The sequence below is a fragment of the Plasmopara halstedii genome (genome assembly GCF_900000015.1).
Source record: "Plasmopara halstedii genome assembly, contig: Scaffold_1594, whole genome shotgun sequence".
Lineage (NCBI taxonomy): Eukaryota > Oomycota > Peronosporomycetes > Peronosporales > Peronosporaceae > Plasmopara > Plasmopara halstedii.
In genome coordinates this window covers 328,139-335,699 of record NW_020188505.1, presented here as the reverse complement: position 1 = coordinate 335,699, position 7,561 = coordinate 328,139, and the positions used below count along the sequence as shown (strand labels likewise).

General features: G+C 43.9%; 6 protein-coding genes across 6 annotated transcripts; 3 read left to right on the top strand and 3 right to left on the bottom strand.

Annotated features, from left to right (window-relative positions):
• Positions 1-1,018: 1,018 nt before the first annotated feature.
• PHALS_01849 (uncharacterized protein) lies at positions 1,019-1,406 on the bottom strand (the record flags this gene model as incomplete). The annotated part of the gene is made up of 3 exons (XM_024716320.1): positions 1,019-1,078; positions 1,143-1,253; positions 1,308-1,406. The coding sequence occupies 3 exons, from the start codon at positions 1,404-1,406 to the stop codon at positions 1,019-1,021; spliced, it is 270 nt and encodes an 89-aa protein (XP_024581931.1).
• Positions 1,407-1,599: 193 nt separating this feature from the next.
• Positions 1,600-2,385, bottom strand: PHALS_14820 (uncharacterized protein). The gene has a single exon (XM_036407083.1). The coding sequence runs from the start codon at positions 2,228-2,230 to the stop codon at positions 1,976-1,978; it is 255 nt and encodes an 84-aa protein (XP_036263343.1). The 5' UTR covers positions 2,231-2,385; the 3' UTR covers positions 1,600-1,975.
• Positions 2,386-2,596: 211 nt separating this feature from the next.
• Positions 2,597-3,399, top strand: PHALS_01848 (Photoreceptor synaptic vesicle protein HRG4/UNC-119; the record flags this gene model as incomplete). The annotated part of the gene is made up of 2 exons (XM_024716318.1): positions 2,597-2,654; positions 2,738-3,399. The coding sequence occupies 2 exons, from the start codon at positions 2,597-2,599 to the stop codon at positions 3,397-3,399; spliced, it is 720 nt and encodes a 239-aa protein (XP_024581929.1).
• Positions 3,400-3,815: 416 nt separating this feature from the next.
• On the top strand, positions 3,816-4,451 carry PHALS_01847 (Histone mRNA stem-loop binding protein; the record flags this gene model as incomplete). The annotated part of the gene is made up of 1 exon (XM_024716317.1): positions 3,816-4,451. One exon carries the CDS (start codon positions 3,816-3,818, stop codon positions 4,449-4,451), a length of 636 nt encoding a protein of 211 aa, XP_024581928.1.
• A 46-nt stretch (positions 4,452-4,497) lies between these two features.
• On the bottom strand, positions 4,498-4,926 carry PHALS_01846 (uncharacterized protein; the record flags this gene model as incomplete). Its single annotated transcript, XM_024716316.1, has 2 exons — positions 4,498-4,623; positions 4,678-4,926. 2 exons carry the CDS (start codon positions 4,924-4,926, stop codon positions 4,498-4,500), a joined length of 375 nt encoding a protein of 124 aa, XP_024581927.1.
• A 323-nt stretch (positions 4,927-5,249) lies between these two features.
• Positions 5,250-6,855, top strand: PHALS_01845 (N-methyltransferase; the record flags this gene model as incomplete). Its single annotated transcript, XM_024716315.1, has 2 exons — positions 5,250-5,882; positions 5,959-6,855. 2 exons carry the CDS (start codon positions 5,250-5,252, stop codon positions 6,853-6,855), a joined length of 1,530 nt encoding a protein of 509 aa, XP_024581926.1.
• Positions 6,856-7,561: the final 706 nt, after the last annotated feature.

Here is a 7,561-nt window from a genome sequence, read left to right as displayed (position 1 = left end):
CCACGTCCTTCGCTTCCACAGCGGGATCCGCCGGGCGGAATCCATATTCCACACGACAGTCAACGACCGCTGTTGATATCCGCGCATCAGAGCCGCCTTACCGGCAGCTTCCAGCTGCCGCCTCTGTGCCTCATCGGAACATTGGTGATTACACCACGTTCTTCATGTGACGAGAAGTCTGGAAACGGACGTGGGATCCGCAAAGCGCGAGCAGGGCTCGTCACATGCCGCTGGTGCGACTCGCCTTCCCCGTCATTCCATTTGGCAAAAGTAGTGTCAGACTCGTAGTCAACCAACTCCACATCCCCAACGACGTCACTTGTCACCGTAAGCGTGCGCGGAGCGCGACGCTCGGGATCATCGAGCCTTGATTTTACATCCCTCGATGCCGCGGAGACACGGTCCGACACGGCAACGTGTGCAGGAGATGAAACTGGGCGCTGCCCCTGAGCGCTGTCAAAACCAGCGAGACTTGGAGACTTCGGTGTCATTGACACAGGGCTCATTGTGCACGGAAGGCGTTTCGTTCCAGCGCAGTGTCTAACGGACACGCAAGCCTCATTGAGGAAATAATCGATTGGAACTGTAAATGCTCTCAATCTTAATGGGGAAGAGTGTAACGGGGTTACACATACCCTGGTAACAGGTGTGTGTGTCACACGAGATGGGCATGGTGTTACTGCACCCAAACAAGAATACGGTATGTGGCTGGGTAGCCAGTAGTTGTGCATGTATTTAGATTTTACTATATATATCAATTAAAATCTATACATTTGAAATTAGGCGGCTTTGATGCAGATAAAAATAAATAAAGTCATTTTTGAATTTAAACCGAAGAGTTAATTAGCCTTGGATTCAGGCAATAATTACTTTGGAGTAAGCGGATTGCGATTCGCTAAACTCGTACTTGCTCTAAGTGTTGAACGAAAGGTCGGTGACCTAACTTACGCTTTCTCTAAGCGCAAAGCTACGGCAGCCCCGATGCAGATGGTGTCCTTATATCGTAAGCAAACACTACTCACCAGCGCGTGCACGCAATCCACTTCGGAGCGTTTTTAAATTTTGTGCTTGTGAATTTCTGCTAGAAATATGCAGTTAACCAAACACAACAATTACACAAAGAATTTTCTTTTATGTCGTACAGGTTGAGCATGAAGATTGCAAAGAAATGAAGATGCCGGATCTAAGGCCAAACTAGCACTTAAACACAGTATATGACCTCGGAAAGTCGATGCAGATGCAAAATGATTCTCCTAGCGCGAGGATTATTGTGCTGGAAGTCTAAGCACATCTAGACCCCAATATACCATCATAAATGCGCCTGTAGTACTTGTGTCGGTGCAAAAATGACAGATTTGTGATTCTTTTGCTACCGATGGTACCTTGTACAATGTGATGATTAGCATGCGCGAGGTTCGACCTAGATAAAACCAACGGAATCGTTAATTCTAATTGGTAAGAGTTGTAAAACGAGAAGCCAACACTGAGTTAAACCCGGAATTGGGGATTGCACGAGACAATGACCTCGTTCCTGTATCCGATATGGCGTAATATGTGTCAAAAGCTCTTACGAAGGGAACAATGTGACGTCGTAGATGCTTGCACGGTGGTATTGGTGCCGGTAGTTCTTGATGCCGGTGCTAGTACCGAAGTCTGACGTTGGAGTATTTTGATTGATAACACTTACCGATAGTACCACAGTTCGAGTAGTTTTACGGCCATAGACGGTGAAATGTAATGCGCTAGAATGAAAAGCTAATTTTTGTTTTATCTTGTACACAGTGTCTTCGTAAACGTCAGCAACGCACATTGCCGTTTTAAAGGTTTCTGATCTCAAATGCGTTTTCGTTCGGAGCGTTCAATTATATAAAAAAGACAAAACATGTCGACAGATTTCTCGAGCATGTTGCAGTATGTACCACTTCAACTTCGCCCATTACTGTCTTTCACTCCAATACTTGACGTTGCCGAAGCTTTATTTGTCGTTGCTTCCTTCAAATTCAATTTTGTCACGTGTGCATTGTTGAAGTCGGCACTTACATGAAGTATCCCATCTCCGGCGTGAGTAGTAATTTTCGCATAGTATTGTCGAGTATGACGAGCGGAATAGTTTCAGGATCACCACCGCGCTCTTTACAATGATCCGAAGAAGAAAAGGGAGACCATCATATCTAGAGTGCGTTGTTAAAGACGAGTGAAATATTGTCAGCGGCAGCACCGTGTCCTTCATGTGAACTTCTTAACCATCGATGATCACGACTTGAATAAGAAGATGAGAGCATCTTTTCAGAGGATAAAGCTTTTCGTTGGTGAACAATAGTCCTGTATACTAGGAGAAAAAGACATATTTAATTGATTTCTTCTACCTTCTAACTATAGTATCTGTTCCACCAATTGTGCTAATTTAATACTACTGAATTTTGTACACCAATACCTTGTCATCCTAATTTTATTAGTAAGTGGAATTTATATCCCGTACATAAAACCGGTTATTTTATCTTCTATATCGAAGTGGCGAACACAATTCCTGCAAAAAGATAGTCGAGATCGAAAAGCCACAACCGTCAACAACTCTGACTTCTCTGCATAAGAAAGCATGCCCTGTCATAGATACACACCAAAAGACGTTCTTGAGCTTCAAGCACCTACGGAATGTGCGTAGCCATCACATGAAAACAAAAGTGCCGTAGCCAATCATTCAAACTTTTTACATCTCTTCATTTTTCTGGTTTGATAGCCTTCCTGTGTCCATTAAGCGCAAACAAGTACGGAATAGAATTTTTGCACTTCTCCATCTCGGACTTTGAGTCCAAGCGCAAAATCTTTGAGATTGGCAAAGATCGGCCAGGCAAGGCTACCCTCAAGATGGAACTTGGTCATGCGCGCGGAGAGAGTGCCTACCGCACTATCCGCTACGAATTTTCTGAGGACGTGTTGCGACTTCCAGCCATTGCCACGGAGCTTGAGTTTTCTGTAGGATCGCACGAAGTGCATAATTTGCGCATGATTGAGCGCCACTACTTTCGTGATGAAATTGTCAAGAGTTTCGACTTCAACTTTGGCTTTTGCATTCCATCCAGTTTAAACACATGGGAGACAATTTACGCCTTGCCTCCGCTGGACGAAAAGGTCATCAGTGACATGGTGGCACAGCCGTATGCAACAGTCTCCGACAGTTTTTACTTTGTAGGAGATGAATTGATAATGCACAACAAGGCTGAATACAAGTACATCCCTGAAGATAGAGCGCAAGCTAAAAAGTCTTACGATCACAGTGACGATTATGATGACGCAAAGGGCGGCGCTAAGGAAGGATCAAGTCGCGTTGAAGAAAAAGGATCTGGCTTTAAAAGCACAGGAAGCTGCACTAAATGGTCAAAAGAGGACGATTACGAATAATTCCTTCATGTTTGACTTCTTGTCGCTCTTATTGCTATGGCACTTCGTTTCTCAACAGCAAGTATTTAAGAGAACAAATCTTACTCGACGTGTACGACGCAAATCGAATGTAGAAAAAATTCGAAGATGTGGTACTAGAGCTATTGAAACAGAGTAAAGCTAAAAACACGCTCTGTGTTCGAACATCAGACATGTTTATTAAATCGAACTAATCCATCCGTTTATCGGTGCAAAGTTCCTCCAGCCTCCAGACTGCGATTGATTAGATTTTTCAGTGTTACTTGTGTCGAGTCACCAATATTGACTCAGTAATATAGTGTCAACGTGTAAAAAAAGCCCAAATGTATCGGTTTCCGTTTCGCCATATTTCGCAAAACCTTACAGAATCAATACTCGCCAATCAGGTCGAACCCAAAATGAAGCGTAGCGTAGAGATAATGGACACTCGAGACTCTGCATCGTCAGGCGGCCGCTTGTACAACACCAAAAGAAAGCGCTCGAGATACACATTAAGAGAACACGGGGATCAAGAGGGTTATCGTAATAACAGTGCAAAAAAGAATGGCACTGGCAAAATCGTCGCGAATGGTCCTGTTGTGAAGACGTTGGCGGATAACAAAGAGACAGATGCGCATCGTTTGGCACAGCGTCAGAAGCAAATTGACTATGGAAAAAACACCGTTGGCTACGATCGTTATTGTGCCAAAGTGCCACGGCACCAGCGGCGGCCGGGTGAACACCCCATGACGCCCGACAAGACCATGAGCATTGGCAAGAAAGTGTTTGATAAAATTGTACGCAAATGGCGTCAAGCACTTCACAAATTTGATCCACCCGAACTTATTGATGCCGCTCAGATAGCGAAGGCGAATGATGCGGAAGTGCTAGTGGCATCATCCATCACTGATGGTGAAATGGAAAGAGGTTTTGCGACAAAGTTAAAAGAGACCACGGATCAAGTGCCTACGAATTCTCTCAGTCGCTCTATTTATGATAATTTTGACGAGGACATTTCAGGCGAAGAAAACGATTCAGATGATAGTCTGCTTTAGGATGATAGTGAGATTTTAATCATCTCCATTCAGTAAAAATTGACTGCTATTCACCAGCCCGAGATGCCAGGAATTGCCTACGCATTGCAAGTGTCTCGAGAAATAGGTCAATGTCTAAATTATCCACGTTGCGCGCCACTCGAGCCACAAGTCGAACTTCCATCTCCTCGCCCTACTCAAGTACTGTCAAGACAATAGTAGTGATACATTTATAAATTGCAATTACCTGGTTGCGTACGTAGGTCTCGCCCAAAAACTGGTACATAGAGCCAAGTTGCAAGCGCAAATTTTCGAAAGCTAATTGCTGCGTCTCGACGATCATTAAAGCGTCTTGAAATGTAACTCGAGCAACTTTTTGTTGTGCATCGTAGGCCATCAATTGTCCTGTTATACGAACAGATCGGTTTTGAAGCTGCGGGTCTGCAAGCACCTCGGAGATCTGGCAGATCTCACAACAGCCTTGCGGCGCCACCATTTTCCAAATATCTAGGATTCGCTGTAAACAAGAATTTTACAAAGTAAATTGATGTTATGCCATGCAGCTGACAGTCATTAAGCTATTTTTATTGGTTCTAATTAAAAATCTGCATTGGTAGTCATGCGTAATATTACCCCGCAAAGGTCGAAAAGGAGTAACTCAGCCTTGAGGAAGCCAAGCATTACAATAGTACGCACGGACTAGGACGCATGACCGCTTTTAAAAAGATCACGTGCCCATTATCGCCTGAAAAAAAGCCTGATTTGTCGATTGACCAACAAGCGAATTTAATAAAGTAACAACAAAGAAAAGTTCTGATAATGTCCGGAAAATGTACAGCTCACAATTATGCAGTTCTCAGTAGTGCACCTTCGTGCAACAACCTCACTTTTAATTTGCGTCTCACCACAATTCGCTTGGTTATGAGTGCTCCTTCGCCTGATGCAGACGATGGCACACAACGAAATTCTGCTTTGCCACCGCGTAATGAAATAAATAAAGAATTCTCAGTTGGAGAAGAGCTGATTCAGTGGTTGGAAGAAAATGGGGCAGATAGCAAGAAATTGGCCTTACAAGAATACGCGCCCGAAGTACGCGGTGTGCACAGTCGCAAGGTGCTGGTGCCAGGAGAACGAATCCTTGTTATACCGAAAAAATGTCTTATCACGGTTGAAATGGGTAAGCTGACGGACATTGGACGTAAGCTGCTGGCTCACAATGTGGACTTTGTTGCACCGAAACACATTTATCTCATGATGTTTTTGCTTACGGATATGGAGAACGTCGAGACATCTTTTTTTCAGAATTACTACAGCACGTTGCCTTCTACTCTGAGTAATATGCCTATCTTTTGGTCTGATGACGAGCTTAACTGGCTTAAAGGCTCATATATAATTCAACAAATTCAGGAACGCAAGGCCGCCATTCGAAAAGATTATGACGTTATTTGCAGGGTGCGAATAGATTTTTGAATTGACAAGACAGTATCATTGTTGCTAACTTTTGTGGCTTTTCAATTGGTTGATGTAGGTGGACCCATCCTTTGCACGTTTTTCGCTTGATCGCTTTAGCTGGGCGCGTATGATTGTCTGTAGTCGGAATTTTGGACTGACCATCGATGGAGTGAAGACAGCAGCACTCGTACCATTTGCTGACATGCTCAATCACTATCGTCCACGTGAGACGAGCTGGACTTTTGACCAGAGTATTGATGCATTCACCATCACGTCCCTTGGAACGATCGGTGCTGGCGCACAGGTTTACGACTCATATGGCAAGAAATGCAACCATCGCTTTTTGCTAAATTATGGGTTTGCAGTTGAGGATAATACAGAAGAGGATGGTCGAAATCCTAACGAGGTGCTGATTGATTTTCAACTTTCACCAAATGATGGACAGCTCTTCTATGACAAGCGAGCCTACTTGCACGAAAGTGGTATTTACACAATGGACGCTCGTCTAAGTTGTTCACACTCAGATACAAACACACGTGAGGGCTTTAGCTTTGCCCGTCTTATCGTTGCAACTGAGGAAGAGTTTACTATAATGAAGATGAAAAGCCCTGCGCACTCTTCTCCGCCCATCTCATTTGAAAATGAAATTCGCGCACTTCGGTACCTTCGCAACTTAATGACTCACCAGCTCAGTATGTACGGTACAACTATTGAAGAGGACAACGAAATTCTGGCCTCAAAGCAGTACGCGCCGTTCTCGAACCGCATTCAAGCTCTGTTTTTCATCAGGGGCGAGAAGCAAGTGTGCCGATATTTTCAAGAGCTAGCAGACAAGGTAATCCCTCTTTTCAGCTTGCCGCTCGCACAATGCCGTGAAGAACTGCAGCACAGCTTCGATGGTGATAGCGATATCGACCGTTATGCACAAGATGTCATTGCCTACTTAGTCACACAGGTTTACCGCGAGAGCTAGTTCCACATGCGTTTTCAGTGCAATAGAAGTTAAAGTGTGGAGGTCAAGCCAGATTCTGTGGTATAAGTGCAATTTTTTTGAAGCTCTTCAGTCTCGAGGCAAAGTAGAGTTCTCGAAGCTATGAATGCAGTTGGCAAAGCACGTAGGGGATGAATTAGAAAAATTGATTTAAAACAGTTCTGTATGCGCTGTGCTTTTTTGGTATAATAGGCCTCACTGGTTTTTTATATAGCAAGTCGAAGCTCGCCATCAAGGAAAAATATGCTATTTGCACAGCAAATTTAGCGTGATTACTCGGTATGTTCCGTTGTACTGATGCCAAATGCCTTTGCAGCTATTATGCCGTAGTCGTGTCTGTAAATCTTAGTGAATCCAAACACCGCGTATTGACTCTTCTACTAAACGCTAAATCGAGACAGTGGAGTCACCATACTAATCTAGGTTTTCTTTACGAACACAATTTAGTGCATGTGATAGCTACAACATCGTCTTTCAGCAGTATTGTCCGGCGTCGTCTCAACACTATCAAGGAAGGGCGCTAACTTTATTAGTCTAACACTTTCAAGCATCACATTCAGTCATAACGAGTGACCGCAATGATTTACTTAAGACATTCGAACTCAACTTTGACGCTGCCGGTACAAACGATGTCTGTCTTTAACGGCAAAATGCGATGGAAAACATTTTTTGACAAATTCGTAGAAAA